The 17320-nt window shown below is 42.6% G+C and overlaps 1 protein-coding gene across 1 annotated transcript in view; it reads right to left on the reverse strand.

Moving 5' to 3' along the window:
• drp2 (dystrophin related protein 2) overlaps positions 1-17320 on the reverse strand; it is a 57721-nt gene that overhangs the window by 4648 nt on the left and 35753 nt on the right. Inside the window, exons 9-13 of the mRNA XM_041195711.1 lie at positions 9360-9421; positions 8940-9014; positions 7260-7461; positions 5239-5324; positions 2742-2899 (exon numbers count right to left, since the gene is read on the reverse strand). Of these exons, the coding sequence (XP_041051645.1) occupies positions 2742-2899; positions 5239-5324; positions 7260-7461; positions 8940-9014; positions 9360-9421 (583 nt within the window). The remainder of the gene's footprint in view (positions 1-2741; positions 2900-5238; positions 5325-7259; positions 7462-8939; positions 9015-9359; positions 9422-17320) is intronic.

Below are 17320 nucleotides of genomic sequence, written 5' to 3' on the forward strand. Positions count from 1 at the left end.
AATGTATGTAACTGTACACCTAAATATTAAAGTGAATGTACCCTTAATCATACAATGATTTTGTGAAATATATGTGCACCTATTTTTATAATGTCTTCAAAACAATTATGGGCCAAATTTCATCGCCTACCCAGAGGTGGCTCATAAAGTGCCAATGCCGCTATGCCGGCCCCTACCCACCTGCCCCTGCCACATTTTTACCTGCAGGGGGTGAGGCATCAGGCAGCCTGCCCACTCATGGGCCAATTGAGGTCCTTAAGTGGCTAAGGCCCTCATCTCACCGCTGCTGGATTTTAGCGGGAGCTGCCTACTTAGCAGGTCCCCTGGGCCCATTGGAGGGTCCATCCCAGGTTGTTTACCTCCCTGCCCAGTTCTCCTACCCCTAGGCTTGTCTACTCTGGACTCCCATGTGGGGGCTTCTTAGCCCGGTCCCAGTGACACCACCCACCCACACCTCCAGCAATTACTTTCCACTCTGCCTCCGGCTCCTCGATGTTGGGGACTAGATGGAATCCCAAAAGTAGCTCCTGATGGCACTACTGGGACCAGATTGCCAGCCATTTTATTGGCTGGCAGCTCTCTGAGCTGAGGCAGAAGTCCCGCCTTAAACCAATTAACGCTCCTCCAAATGTTACATTGCTGGAGCAAGGGCAGGCCCACCCCTGCCTTTTTCACCGAGGGCCAAATCCAGCCTTATGTATGAGTGGATGTCTTGTAATTGCTTCATAGATTGCAAATGTACATTCCTAAAAACCCAAGAAAAGTAGGAGTACCTCAAAAATAACAATCTCATGATTACTTGCAGTGTCACTAATTATCCTGTAAAAAGCAGCTGAATTAGAGAGGTGAGTGAATGCCTGAAGATGTGGCTCTGGATTGTACTGTTCCTGCCCAAAGACTATCAAGAGAAGATTTCTGCCTGCCCTCTCGACTCCACCATCACCCTCACCCAGTTCTCTGGGTTGGGGGTTATTAAATATGCAAGGTATTTTCCTGGCAGTGTTCTTGCCATCAACAATGAGCCAATGCTGCCAGAAACTTATTCTATTAGTCTGTCTGCAGCAGCTGATGAGCCAGGGTAAGCTATGGGATAGAAAAGGTCTGAAGGTGAAAGACACATGAGCAGCTTTTAGGTCTGAGGGTTAATGGGAGAGGGAATTGCCTACCACATGCCCCATCACCCAGAAAGTGACCTTCTGTACTGTCCCAAGGATTACCACCATCACCCTCCTGCTGGACCCTGTAATTTACATATGATAGGGAGGGAAGGGAAACCTGCAAGTATAGCAGAGGAAAATCCAGTCCACAGTGTAGAAGGTTCAGGTTCAGACACCTGGGTCATATGGGCCAGTTTCAGGGCAGGAGTCAATTGTACCACAGGGTGGCCCTGAGATATCCTAACAGGGAGGGTAACAAGGGCTGTTGGGGAGAATTTAAATCAAATTGGCAGGTAACGCAAGGGAGTAGAATAGGCCTCCTGGAAGTGAAAGTAAGTTTTAGGGTTTTAGGGAATAGGAGCTTTTCAAAGAGGTTAACTAGGACTAGATAGTTTAAAAAAGGTAAGAAAAAAATAGAAAAGGAAAAATTGCTAAAACAACATGTGTAGACATAAATGCACAGAGTATGAAAAAACAGTTGAGAACTAGAAACATTTATTAAAATAGAAGTTCTCATTAAAATTGAAAGTCTCATAAGAAGAGGTCTCAAAGAGCTGCCTGTGATTATGCTGCTGATATATCTCAGTATGATCATGGATCTAGATGTCCTTCCTGGTAGTCAGGAATAGTCTATCTGTATTCCAACTGTAGAGAACTCCATTCTTACTGCAGCTTCTGCCTAGAGGAAGGGGCTGGTGACAAATTCATAACTGTTTCCTGTGCTTCGGTATACATGACAAATGAGACCCCACTAGTCTTTGGGTATGAACAGATGGACTTCAGTGACATCTCTGAATTCCAAATTCCTGGGTGTTTGCATTCTTGTTGAAGTTGGTAATTATCCTGCTATAGAGCATGGATGGACCCACAATGTCCAGGCACCATCACTAAGTGCATCCCTGTAAGGTACTGCTGCCATGTTGTGAAATTGTTAGTACATGGAGCTGTGAAACATGTGGTTTGTGAGATTGAGATGTGATTAGTAGGTAATTTGTTACAGAGAAAAGCAGCTATCATCACGGTTTTTATTAAAAGAACTTCATCCCCATGGTTTTAAACATCCAAACTCCATTCAAAACTAAATAAACCAAGGTTCTAAAATGGATAGAACAGAAACCTGAGACAATATTTATTTCAGTAAATAGTAATCCTTATACAGGCGGTATTGCAGCTGCAAAATCCAATGTTTATTTACTGTAAGTCCAATGTTCCTTCCCTTTATAAGGCTCATTTTCACCCCTAGGTTAGGTGGCTCATTAACTACAGTTGGAAACCTGTGCATGAATTTTTCCAGTTCTATTTTTTTTTGTTCATTTATTCTCTGATGCTGAATCTTGAGATGTCTTAAAATAACTGAGCCATTAATTTGACTAGCAATTGAAATAAAGGAGCAAAGATAAATAAAGGCAGAATACAAGAATTTGTCTGTGAGCTGGAGGGAAGGTTACATCTGAACATGAACAAATCTCTAACAAAGGCACTGAAACATTTCCACAATATTCCTTCCCCAGGTTTTCATTTCTCAGGTTAGCTCAGCTCTTAAACCCGCCCCTCCCCCATGGAAAAAGCTTGCAATAAACTTACAAACCGGAAGCAGCTCCTGACACTGGACTCCACGTTGCTTCCTCCAAATGATGCCACCTCGCCCAGCTGGCGTGGGATCTGAATGGCTTCATGTAGGAGAAGGCTGAGGTGGCGCTGATTGCACAGGCTTGCTGAGTCACTCACTTGCTTGTACAAGTCTATGGAGGGGAAAATTATTAGAGTGGTTATGTAGGTGAAGCAACCAACTTCAAAAAGCTGAATGTGTACTGACTCCCTCCAGGGCTGCGCTGTTTGGTGTGCATGGAGCCACGGAGGTGGTGAGGGGTTGGGGGATGTGTGGAGAAAGAACTTAGATCTGTAAAGTGCTTTCCATGACCAAAGGACGTCCCAAAGCACTAGTAGTCACTGTTGTAAGTACATTAGATGCAGGTATTCTTAGTGGAGCATTAATAAAGGATATGATTCCATCTTGTGTAATTGTTCTTGAGTTATCTTTTTGGTGAACTCCCCTCTCCCTCCACCTCTCTCAACACATGCACATTTTTGCAATGTGCATGTTAATTGTAATTTTAGCCTTGTACTCTAATTTGTGTTGTTGTGTTAGGTAATGGAGCTAGTAATGGCTCAACAACTGAAATACTTGTGAGTGAATCCTTCTTTGAGGAGTGATTTTTGTGAATCATTATCTCCAATAAGATGAAGAACACCTGTGTAAGGGTGTTCTTTAATTTATTACAGAGAAAAGCAGCTATCATCATGGTTTTTACTAAAAGAACTTCATCCCCATGGATTTAAACATCCAAACTCCAATCAAAACTAAATAAACCAAGGTTCTAAAATGGATAGAACAGAAACCTGAGACAATATTTATTTCAGTAAATAGTAATCATTATACAGGCGGTATTGCAGTTGCAAAATCCAATGTTTATTTACTGCAAGTCCAACATTCCTTCCCTTTTTAAGGCTAATTTTCACCCCTAGGTTAGGTGGCTCATTAGCTGCAGTTGGAAACCTGTGCATGAATTTTTCCAGTTCTATTTCTTTTTGTTCATTTATTCTCTGACGCTGAATCTTGAGATGTCTTAAAATAACTGAGCCATTAATTTGACTAGCAATTGAAATAAAGGAGCAAAGATAAAAGTTAAATAAAGGCATAAAAAATAAAAATAATAAAAAAAGCACTCTTTTCTGATTTATCCACCCAGGATCAGCATTAGGTGTTTTTAAGGTCAGGTAGAGCCTGGGTTAAATACAGAAAATGCCCCTCTGCATTTATCCATTAAATGTTCCTAGGTTTGATGTAACAATGGATTAGATTCAGAGACAGATTACCTTTACTCTGCCTTATCAACAGTCACAGGTAAATAACAGCATAGTTTAGATGTAGTGAAAGCTCCCTTTGTACTGCCTTATTAAGCACTCAAACCTAGGATGTAGCTTATAGATGCAAGGTACATCTCCCATTCATCCCCTTGAACTCAGAGGAATATTTCCTACTAATATTGCATTTCCAACATCAGCCAAGTTGTCCCCTCTTCCTGGCGCAGTATATTTTAAGGGACTTAGCACTAAAATAAACTTTTGCTGACTTGTCCATTTTGGAGCAGTACTGACTATCCCGAAAACAATTCATGTTAGACCTTTATATCAGGAAAGTAAGAAGAGGTTTTAACTCAATCAATGGTCCCTTCCCCTCAGCATAACATTTACAGCTTACATTTTGTTAAGTGACCAGCTTTGAAATTATATTATTTACATTTTTACTCTCTAATTAAAATGCCCAATGTTGCACTGTTGTAGGACTCTTCCAATGCAATTCTGTAACTGGTCTCCAAAAAAGATCAGTATTTTCCCTTGGGAAGCATCTGATCTGTGACTGGGCCTTTCCTTCTTGATTACAAGATTCAAATCTTGAAATCAGCCTGATTTGAGTTGGCTCCAAGATCCCATCAAGTGTAACAGTGGTCATTGCTGATTGGCCTTTTTAAATTACAATGTCTACTTGTGGTTCTTTGTGATATTTGGCAAAAGCTTTAACCTGGCATAAAAATCTACATAATTAAATTTAATCTGAATCAAGGTACATAACATCCACAATACTTCAAAGCAAAAAAAGTGAAGAAAGGCTTGCATTTAGCATCATATCACATGTCAGAAATAACTGCACATAAATGGGATTACGTTTTGGAGTGCAATCACTTGATATGTAGGAAAAGGCAGCAGCCATTTTTTAAACAGCATGATCCAGCAAGCAGCAATGATGTGAATGGTTCATTTCTTTGTGCAGGTTGTGGGAGGGATATTGCTCTTCTTCAAATAATGGCATGAAATTTTTATCATAGACCACAGTAGGTATAAAGTTCTTATCCTAATAACACATATGAAAGATGGCATTGCTGCAATGCAGGTGGATGGGCTACCAACTGAACCATGATGACACTAATACATTAGAATCACTTTAAGATGCTTCTGGGAAATGTGATAAGATGCTGTCCATACACAATTCTTCCTTTTCACCTTTGTGTGTGATATTTACACTGATATTTCTCTTCCACCTCTGCATTGCACAAAGTGATAATTCCAGTCTTGAAGGACAAAGCTCGAATCTTGCCATTGCGACCACTAGGGAGGAATGACAGCAAATAAAATGATTCCAAATGTGAGAATCTGAAAGAAATGGCATCTAAAAACATTGCTGGAGCTGAAACCTTACTTGCATAATTTCAGAATTGACCATGTCTATTAAAGTCTTCTTTTTAAAAAACAGAAATGCTTTCGAAAGCAAACAGTTTAAAGAGTGTAAACTGTTTTTCTCTCTGCCTATTGTTGTAGTGTGATCCTGATTCTAAATGGGCCAGTTATCTGGCTCCAGTGACTATTGTTTAAGTGTAATCTTTGACAGCAAGTGGTATCAGGGTATCTGACTGTGGCAAACATCACGGCTCAACTCAGTTCCGCACTCGTCCAACATTCATTCATGGGCAACTCCAGCGTGACACTGGATAGCAATCAGGAATGAGAACTCTGACTAATTGTTCTGCTCCTTAGCTCACATTGCTAGATCCAATTTCAGGACCTTGTCTATTGCATTCACTCAAGGCAAACCAGGTTTCAAATCTGGGAACTTCCTGATCCTTATGGCTCATTGTAAGTTCATTCATTGGGCTATTGGGAATCTATGTAGTGTCAGATGGGGCCTAATAGAATTTACTTCTCTTTTATGAGACTAATTTTTAAGAACAGCTAAAACATGTCTTATGCAATTGATACTTCCTATTCAATGGCAGGTTTTTGCACCATATTGTCTGCTTCCCACCTCACTAATTATGCAGCCATAGGAAATATGTCATCTCGCTGGTGGGTGGCCTCTGAATCGCCCACCACGCCGTTACCTCACTGTTTCCTCCCTCCGGGTGCCATATCTAAACTGCAGCCACACACACAGTTCTCAATGCTTGCAGCCCAGGGCTGTACCAGTGAAGACATGGCCCTGAAAACCAAGAAGAGTTCAGTGACCCGTCACTTTTGGGCGCTTGCTGTGATGTCCTCCATCCCCACCCTGGCCGCAGGAAGTCCAGCAATTTCACTATTCCGGCTCGGAAGGCAGTGGCAGTGGTGGTCAGTGCCAATGCTGCACAGAAGAGATTGGCTATCCAGTGCAGAAAGAGGATGAATGATCTTATCCGTGCTGCCAGGGTGAGGAAACCATCTCATCACTCTAAACTCACACACTCACAAGCCGGTCACACATTCCCTGGCATCTCACTCACTGCCAGCTCAAGGGACATCATCACTCATTCTCACACACATACCCTCACATCTCCATCTGGCTCATCTACTCCAGAGGCTGCCCCCTCAATCCTCACCATATTGAGGCCACTTGCACCGAACATGTGTCCCCACAGACACCGTGGGATACCCTCCTTTCCCAGTACAGCCCTTGTCCTGCATGTCACCTCTCACTCTTCCCCAAGCAAGCCCTAGCCCTGCAGTCATTGAAAAACTACCCCCACCTTATGGTTGGTCTGGTATGCAGAGACCTGCCCGTGAGCTCCCCTAAAAGTGACGTGGTGCTGCCTGCAAAGCCTGGCACTGATGACCTTGAGTGCTGCCGGAAGCAAGGTAGGCAAACAAACCTCAAAGTCCTCAGCGAAATGCTGCTCACCAGGTGCACGTCACTTATATACAGCTGTGAAACCATGTCAGCGTGCAATCACACCAACATGCCTAGCTGATCTAGCATGGGGAGATGATTCTGGCGAGCAGAGATTATAATGAGATGCTAAAATATTGAAATTAGGTTCCGCCATGCATTGATGTGTGTAGCGGACAATCACAAACTGGTTTCATTACAGCATAAAACCAATTTTTGGCCTTCTCACCATATTGTCCGCTCACGCCCATCATGGCACCGGTTGCCAATGGGACTGGACGATTCTGTCCATAATGTTTCATATCTATCGTAACAATTTCATGTAAACAACATGATGCATCACTATTTGTGCTTAACTGTCAGACAGAACAGATCATATAAAGAGAGGTGAAATTAAAACCTACGTGTCATAGACATTGAGAAGCCAGTTAAGACACATGTCCACAGAGAGAGGCACGTTAACGATGATCCCGCGCTCCTGCTCGAGGTGATCATACATCGCGGTGAGGCACTGGATGATTTCCAGAACATCGATTGTCTGGTCACTTTGCTGTAGTTTGTACTGAGTGAAGATGTTGGAGGCACTGGCCATGCTCAACAGGTCCACTGACAGTGGATAATGTAAACATAGCAAAATGAATAACATGGAACATTCTAGTAACGATCAGAGTACAACTTCACTAATGACAGTAAAGGATTTTGAGAAGAGACTGTCCAGGTGCCTTCTCCAAAATGAAAATGAATTGCAGTTGAGTTTTGCAGGTTTTAAGGTTAAAACGTTAGCCCAACAACATTTCTTAACAGGATCTCATCAGTTACCCTTAAAAGCAATAGCTTGGCCTACTCGCTAAGGAGTAGTTTGTCACCTTGATTCTTAATGACCCTGTTCAACTCCAGCAGAGGCTGACTGATGCTTTTAGAAACCTGAAATCAATGCAAATGTATTTGTGAGACAAGGAGGGGATGAGGTGTTTTAATTGGTACATGATGATTATTCTTATGTTGGAGGTGAAACCTCTTCCTTTTAAGGTATTTGCACCCCCTCCCTCCACTTTCTTAGGTCTTCCTGTGATGCACATAGACATTGTGGCTAAGAATTCAGCAGGGTGGCATATTTCCACGTTCTGCAAACCCCATGGTGAAGGGCGGCACAAGTAATTACAAGACAGCAGTAATTCTTCCTCCAATTTTTTCTTTGTAGGAAGGAACTGGCCTCAGCTCAGCACTTCCAAGTGGCAACATACCGAGTTCTAGAGCTCTAGAGAGATGGTAGTGCAGTCCTGGATCAAACACTGGCCATATGCTTGGGAGCAAAGAAGCCAATAGTGCAGGGTTGATTTGGTAGCATTTCTTCAAGGCACTCACATCATGTTTTCCATGATCTGCTAGGGGCTGAGATTTCTTAAAACTTTTCCTTTTGTGTTTCTAAATACTTCAGTTACATTCCGGGAAGTGGCTTTGTATATTTAAATGAAAACTCAAGACTTTACTGAGCATAGTTCACAATTGCTGAGCAGGCAGTTAGCAAATCAAGGGGAGATCTTGACATTGTACAATAGTTTAAAATGGGTGATAGCGAGTCAGCAGCCTATCTTGCACCTCTGTTAACTTCAATGGAAATTGAAATTGGGAGTGATGACTAACAATCACTTGCTTTTCAGTTTGCATTAAGACAAGATATACCTGCAAGTGCACATGGCCCATCAAGTTTCATCCACTGTTATTGGGCATTAAGTAAGCTTCATTGTCTGATAGTATAGGACCCCAATTCAGAAGCACTGCAGTGGCATTAGCATCCCTGTATTTGAAGCTTGTAGCACAAATGGCTTTTGGGCAGGTTTACAAATTGGACCAGGCATCAGACTGGGTTTAAGGTGGAACACAATCAATTCCAAATTTGGGAGCTTACAAATATTATTTCAAATCAGTTTCTGAATTCATTTAATTTTATTAATGGCCAAACATAGGCTCCTATGAGCTAAATAGAAGGCAAACCACTGCCTGAATGCTTCATGGCCACTGGCAGAGAATGCAGTTCTCTGTGAACATAAGCCAAGGCCTTGAAATGAACCAGATATACTTACAGCGAAGAGCCTTCTGTACACGCCTCAGCTTCATGGCAGTTCTGTAAGCTGAGAATTTGATGTTATTCAGAGCAGCTGTTAGGAAAAAGTGGAAAAGAATAAGATATCTATTACCTCACATCATTCGCCCTTTTGAGATGAAATTATATTACGCTGCTCAAAGATTAACTAAATGTTAATAAGTAGTGACTGATTAAATATTATAATTCCACTGATGGGGTAGTGAGAGAGCGAAATGGATGTGAAAAGTCATGCTGCAACAGTCGACGTCAATAACTTGAGTGAGTTTTACTTTTTCTTGCTATTCATATTTCAAGGAGGTTTCTAACTAATAACTGACTCACAGAATGCCAAAGTGCTGCTGTGAACATCTGTAATAAAAACATGCCTCAGAGGACAAGATTGTATTGGAAATCTTACCAAGTGACTGGTACAGTTCGGTCATCTTAGGGTGATCCCAGCATGTAGTCTGGCCCTGATGACTGAAAGGATAAAGAAAGTACAACACTTTTTAAAGTTTGTTTAATATCTCAGAAAAATAAAGCAAGAGGATTGATTTTTGGGCCACGATTTTGATTCACTTGTGATGAATTGTGAAGCGATTGTATGAATTGAAAATCTCTCATGAGTGAGTGGAACAATAATTAAAGGCCAATAGCTGATGTCAGGTTACAAACATAATGATATATATTTTGTGAGTTATGTTCATTAACATAAGGGATGTCAGTGCCGGAAAATAAATAAAAGATACCCCACTCCTTCACGTTTCTCCCACTGTCCTGCAAGTGCTGACTCACTCTACAGCATTGGTCCATATATAGGTCACCCAATCGTGTCTCACCCTGGTTTTTTTTTCACATGTGAATGTAAACAGTGTTTATCAGTCAGCTAGTTTGCCACAAGAAGCACCAACAAAGCCCTATCCTGTCCTCACCTGGCACCCACCTTCGAGCAGGAATCATTAGGCAGCAATGAGAAACACAATATTCACCATTGATATTTCATCCCTCCAAAGCCCAAGGATACACTGGCCAACACTAGCACAACTCCCAGCACCATGGCCAAGACTATCTATCTCAGCAAACAGTAAAGGTTTAAACAATATGGGATTAATTTTAAACTTCTGTTGATAGTATGTTGACAGCAGATGAATCAGATCGGCCACCCATTATAGCCCTCATCTGATAGTCAGGAGAGGCATGTAACAGGAAGCCGGTCCAAAACCACCCATTTCACCCAATCCCCCAAAGGTCAAAATTATCCCCATTTCAATTCCATAGTGGGCAGTGCAAGTGAACACAGGGCCACAGGAGGAACAATTTCTTTAAATGTCATCATTTACATGTTAAAATTACTTGTAATTGTAAGTCTCAGCAAAATGCACTCTTGCAGCCAAATCAGTAATGGATCAATGCATGATACCACTATTTCCTAGATACTGATCACTATACAGGTATTAACATGGGCCCAGAGAAACCTTCTTTTGTATGGATCAAGGGTCAAACAGTGGCTGCTGGCTGAAACATTATAGGAAACTTTAGAAGCTGATGAAAATTCATGAATAAAAACAGAAAATGTACATACTCCTGAAACATTGTTCCATATGTTCCCTCTGATCCTCATTCTCTCTCATTTGCATGTAAATTACTTTTACAACTGGAATAAGCCAGTTTACCATAAAAACCCTGCACTGACATGGCATTTCAACATAGTAAATTCTCATTCTGCAGTCTGTCTGAGCTTGAAATTTTAATGAGATTTTGAATTCAGGATTATTTTTTTCTTCCTACACACATACCTAATTTGGACCAGGCTATCTTGTAGAAAAATATAATTGGAAAGGAAACTGAGCCATTTAAAATGTGATATTTAAAGGAGCATCCTCAATTTAATTTTCAAATTTAAAGCAAGTCCTAATAAAAATGAATTGGCTCCGACCCTATATTGTTGCACAAATAGTTACAAGAAGAGGGTATCTTGGAAATGCACAAGAGATTCATCAGCAGTGGAAAGAAAAAAAAGGCAGATTAATATTTTATGTGCCAGCTGCATATTTCCTACATTTTCTATTTTTATTTTTTATTTGCAATGTTCATAGATTTTTTTACATAATCCCCCTGTGCTAAGAATATCCCCAACTTAACCACATGTCAATTCATGACACTCCACATACACACAGCGCAATAGTGAAGTGGTTAAAGAATCTGGAAGGTTTCTCAAATTGTTGTAGGTTCAGAAATTGAAGATGATTAAAGAGAAACACAAAGATTGGCAGTCACAAGAACAGCTTTCGTACTCACTGCCCCAGCTGTGAGCATCTTCATATATAGCTCTCTGTTAATGTGAATAACTATATTTCATATATATATATTTCTACTCTGTTTCAATAGCAACTGCCATGTTTTTAAGGTTGTTTTTGAACTGACAGGCTGAATAGTACTTGGGCAGAATTACACATCAAAGATGTTTGTACTGAATTTCTATTTGTGCCAATGAAGTGACTGATGTTATTCTGGGATACAAGGTTGAATAGCCTCACTCTTCTTCTATTAGATCTGTTATTACATTGCAGTTCAATCACACCCATCATTCTTCTGCCTGTTGTCTAAATTCTGCCCATCATATTGGGAAGTTTTAATTTGTCTGTATTCCTGTCTGGCCCATTAAATCAAACATTTATTTTAGATTTATTTTAATTTGGAACAGGTTAGCCACTGAATGAAAAAGGCATACAACGAAGTTCAGTGTGCTAAAAATGGCATGGAGAGAAAATTAAACTGTCTGCAATTTGATCAGTCTGAAGCATCTCAAGCCAACTTTATCTCTGCTCATAACTTCTGTTATTGAAAAGAGCATCACTTGCCATTAACCTGCCCTTCTAGCAGAGCTCCATCTAGTTTCTTGCCAAGGCTATTTCTTGTCACTCCAGTGAATCCTCCACTCTTCAATCACAAATGAACACTTCTTAGCTCTTCTATGTGTTTTTTGCATTGTGGATTAGAGCTAGTATATGAAGTAAGTGTTAAGGAGTAATCAATTTGTGCATTAGCACTAATGGCATGGGTGCTCATTTTTGCCCACAGTCCCATACATGTTCTTGTGAGTAAATAATGGTCCCAGTTTTCCGAGGAGCGACAATCACCCCATGGATTGACACTTCGCTCCCGCTTTTTTGTGCCATGCCGAGCGCTGCATTTATTGCCTGGCTTGTTCAGTAATGCGGTGCACATTGTCAATGGAACTGCTTCTTTGCAGCACTGGATCATCAGGGGAAGATAAGACATGCCCTTTTTTTATGGCACCAGCTGCTGTATTCTGGTAAATGTGCACGAACAAACTAAAAAGCTGGGACATATAAACAGCTTTTCAATATATTAGTGTATGAGTGTCTGGGTGAATGGGTAAGTGAATGGGCGAATGTGCAGATGGGTAAGGGGTTGAGGTGGGTGAAGTAAGTGGATAAGGGGTTATGGTGACAGGCGGGTGAGACAAGTAAGGGCGTCGTGTGGTAGGTGAGTCAAGTGGTAGGTGGGTAGGGTTGTAGGTGGGTAGGAAGGCAGGTGGATAGGGTGGCAAGTGGATAGGGTGGCAGGGGGATAAGGTAGCAGGTGGGTAGCGGGGAAGAGGTCGGGTCAGGTTGGGCTATGGTGTGTTGAGGGGTCGGGGGCGTAGTTGGGTGGTGAGGTCAGGTCAGATCAGGTCAGGTCAGGTCGAAGGAGAGTCAGGGTATTGGGTTGGGGGAGGGGGGAGTTGGGGAGGTCAATGAGGGGAGTTGGGGTGGATTCTGGGGGAGCGGTGGAGGGGAGTTGGATGGTGAGGGCAGGTCAGGTTGGGTTGAGGAGAGTTGGGGTCCGGGAGGGAATAGTTGGGGAATTGATATAGGGTTGGGAGGGGCTAGTTTGAATGATTGGGATGTTCAGTTGCATTGTTACCCAGGAGTTAGACTAGGATTTTTCTGTCTAACATTTCCTGAGTAACTATCCTGGTAAGTACTTCAGAACTGTGTGAAGTCTCCAACTGTAACTCAGAGTTGGAGATTTTCTCGGGGGGGTCCTGGGAGGCAGGGGAATTGCCCATTGAAAGTTCAAAGTTTCTGGGCAATTCCCATGGAGTCAGTTTGTTGGGATTTCCAAAGGATCCCACAGTGCATCTTGGTGGTGGGTGGGGGGTGGGGGCTGGGGAGAGTGGGTATGTCTAGTCTCCAACAACTCAGAGGCTGGAAGATCTGGGTCAATACCTCTAACACGCTGGCTTGACATGAATGTTTTGGTTTGTTAACAGCTTGTTAAGCAGTAATTAATGAGGAATGTGCATATTTATGCAGGATGTATTCATACCCACATCACATTCATTTCTACCATTTAAAGCTGGTATTAAATAGAAGGGTGAGCAGGCAGCATTTAAGGAAAACAGAAAAGGAGGTGTCATATTGTTGATAAAAATCAAATTTTTAAGGAAGAGAGTGCTAGAGTGTATTGTGCAACTTCTGGAACTAGCTAAGAACAATATCAAAGGAACTCAAAGTGATCAAGTTCAACAATGTTGTGGAGCAGAGACTAAAGAGACATATCCAAAATTTCCGGTTGTATGGCATTCCTGAAATGCAAAGCACCATTTTTTTCCACCTCTTTCTGTTTGTGCAGGTAATATCCCCACTTCTTTTATGAAAAGAGCTGTTTTTCTCAAACATTTAGAAGGCATGCAACTTTGAGCCTGAGAATAATATCATTTACTTCATTGACCCAAATGGAAAAATCATTGCTCCAACTCTTTGATTTTTAAATCTGCCCAAATTGGGTCAGGTTATGTGGTACTGGACCAGCTGATCTTTACCTGCCTGTCAATTTTGTATGCTTGTACAAAGGTTAATGCTAATATTTCAAGGATTTTTAAAATCTTGAGGAAACTCGAGATTTTGCAATTGTTTGATTTGGAAGAATTCCAAGTTGACTTGTAGGATACTTTAATTGTTTGCTGGTCTGTTAAGGTTTAAGGACCCCACTTAGGGGCCTCATCCTGCTGCCGCCAGAATTCACCCAGTGAGGGCACAGGGTTTCTCTTGTTTGAAGACACTCAGTGCTTCATTGAGGGACTCGCCATTGGGAAGGGGGGATTTGCTGAGGGTTCCCCCCTTGCCCTTTCCTCCAACCCCCTTCCCCGACCCCACCCATGACTCCCACCCCGCCCTCTTTTACTTTTCTCCAGGAATCCCTGGTGAAGTCCCCAGCGTAGTAACGGCAGCAGCCACCACTCTTCGTGGCACTGCTGGTAAAGGACAGCCACTGGCCTCTGATTGGCAGGCAGCCCTTGGAAGTGGGATTTCCAGGTCACTGGGGAAGTGCAGTAATTAAACATCTGCTGACAAGCTGAAGTCCAGGTGGCATAATTTCCACTGCTAATTGGTGACTTAATTCCCTCAGGGGTCTCAGGGGTCAGGTTGACAGGGGTGCCAGTTTTGGTGGCCAGCGTTGGGCCCCTTGCTGCCCTCATTAAGTTCTGCCTATGAACTACAAAGAGGAGCTGCTGCAAGGCAGACCAGGAAGAGGATGATGAGGAATATGAACCTCTGCAACAGACCAGCAGTGACTGTAGTGGCACACCTTTGACAGGCATTAAATTACAAATGTTCCACTCCCCATTCACCCCAAGGCATGTACATCAGTACGACAGAATGCAGTCTATGTGTGGGTATATCTATAACATGTCATACGCGTGCAGGAAGGCTGAGTTTGAATATCATGCTTTCTGTCATATATGAGGATTAGTTTTAAGCTGTAATATATGTATAAGTTGTGTATAATGGACATTATATTTATTTTACATTCTTCAACATAACTATGTGGTGCTGCATGTTGTCGCTCCAAACTCCATCTCCCAGGTCCTTTTCTCCTGATACGAGGCGGTTCTTCCCTGCATGCTCATTTTATTTTAAGGTTATGTTTATTTTTACCATTCCCTTTAGGCAAGCTGTATTTAAAGTTTATATTTTCTCTTCAGTTGTGGTTGGCCTTTGGCCTTTGCCACCTCACTTCTCACTGTCACTCCTTCCTGTTCACTTCCAATCCTTGCCTGTCCAGCCTTGCCATCGTGCACCACCTGTTGCCTCAGGTGGGATTACGGATGTCTCTGATCTTGCCTTCTTGTCTCCCCCAAGACTTCCAGTACTCATTATGGTAGGCCTCTCATTGCCCATGACTGCTATTTGTTGATCACTACACCCATTTTCCCTGCAGCAGAGTCTCTTCTGGTTTGTTCCTGCCATGTATCAATTCCCTGCTTTTCGTTGCTTCTGGATCTACTTCCCAGCACTCTCAGATCTGCTATCTGCATCTCAGGAGTGAGCCAGTACTAAGTGCCTAATGCTGTAGGTTGTAGGCTTGCGTCCATCAAGGGAGATGGTGGACTATGCCTGGGGTGAATGTCATTTCTGGATTGAATATGGTCTGTTGTGGCTGTAGAGGCCGACTTGTGAGTAGCAGTCCCTTCTGCAGCTGACACAGATGAACAGGGTTGGCCCGAGGTCCCCTAATGTTTTTTCTTTCCGCTGGTCTCTCTTTTGCCATTCTTTTGTCCTCTGCTTTTTCCATGCACCTTCTGACTGCTTGTCTCCAGGTACTCCGGTCAGCAGCGAGGACTTCCCAGCGGCGACTCCGTTGGCTGGGTCATGTGAACCGAATGGATGACGACCGCATTCCCAGAGTCATCCTCAATGCTATCAGCACGAGACCAACATTTCACCCACTTCTGTGATACAAGGATGTCTGCAATTGTGACCTCAAGATGACTTGGATCAGAGTTGATGCATGGAAAGTGTCTAATGTGCTAATAAATTATTTGGCAACTGTACAATATAAAAATGATGAGTACTTAGAAAACTGCTGGTTCGTTGCAATTGCTAGTGCCATGTTTTCATGCATGCACATTTTGAAAGGTTACAAAAGACTTTGGGGCAAGAAAGCTAGTAGGAGTGAGAAGAGAAGGGAATAGAGAAAGCTGGCGGGATTAGAGGAGGGAACAGAAATTTTGGAGAAAGAGGTGAAAAGGCAGGAAGAAGAAATATGGGGAGGGAGAGAGAAACAAAATAGAAAAGGAAAATGCAGACTGCTATTCACAGGGTGTGCTGCACTTTTTATAAGTCCTTTCTGGGATGGTAAAATTGTAATGTCAATTAAACCCAACAGAACCAAGGGGCAGAATTTTGCCCTTGATGGGCGGGTGGGCCCCACTGGCTCGGCGGCGGGTGGGCAGCTGATCGCCGCCGCCGAAACGGGCCCTGCCGCCATTTTAAGTGGGCGGGCCAATTAAGGACCCCCTCAGGGGGCCACCCAATGGGAAGTGCTATGCGCTTCCTGGGTGGGGGGGGGAGGGATTCCTCAACTGTCAGAGTGCGCTCTTTCGTGCATGCGTGTGAAAGAGCGAACATCTCCCTGGGTCTAAGTGCTGTCTCAGGGAGAGTGCTGAAAGTTTTATAAACTTCAAAAATAGAGAAATAAAAAAATTATTAACATGTCCCCTTCATGTGACAATGTCACATGAGATGGGACATGTTAATAAATATTCCAAAAACTTCATTACACATTTTTAAAACAGACATGAAACCTCATCCCGCCAGTGGATGAGGTTTCATGTATTATCAGAAGCCCGCTGGGGCTCCTAGCCTGCCCGCCAACCTTAAGGTTGGACGGGCAGGGCCTTTAATTGGCTTAATTATCTTGTCAATGGCCTCAATTGGCCATTGACAGGTCGGTGGGCAGACAGCTGATCGCACTCTCCACCCGCCTTCCTGAATATTTAAGTGGGAAAGATGACGTCGAGGGTTCTCCCCCCTGCCCCCTGCTTGCCAACGGAAAAATTCTGCCCATGATTACAACAACTTTCATTTTTCAATGTGTTCAAGTTAATGGAGGGTGGAAGATCGGAGACTGGCCTGGAGAACACAGAAATAGTCAAGCCTAGAGGTATCAAAGGCACAGATGAGAGTTTTAGCAGCAAATGGGATGGGTCAGTGACGGACATGGGTGACATCATGGGAGATACACCTGTATGGACTAAAGTTATTTGGCTGTTTTATATTTTTTTCACCAGGAAACTAAGCACTTCTTTGGACTTTTTTTCTAAAAGAAGTCTGACTGTAATCTTTAGTGCTGAAGGATTCCTTTTATTGATTCAAAAATGATATGCATTGTCCTGTCTCTAGCACTTCATTTACTCCTAGGCTGATCACAAGACAGTTATGCATAAGAGAAGTCACTCAGCCCATGTAAATTCATCCATCAACATCCCAAAGTGGTTTCATTACAGCATCTAATTGTTTTATAAATGATTCCAGGGCTTTTGTCTCCATCTGGAAACAAAATTCCATCTGGAGGTCTATTCCGCAT

This window comes from Carcharodon carcharias, chromosome 9 (genome assembly GCF_017639515.1).
Source record: "Carcharodon carcharias isolate sCarCar2 chromosome 9, sCarCar2.pri, whole genome shotgun sequence".
Taxonomy (NCBI): domain Eukaryota; kingdom Metazoa; phylum Chordata; class Chondrichthyes; order Lamniformes; family Lamnidae; genus Carcharodon; species Carcharodon carcharias.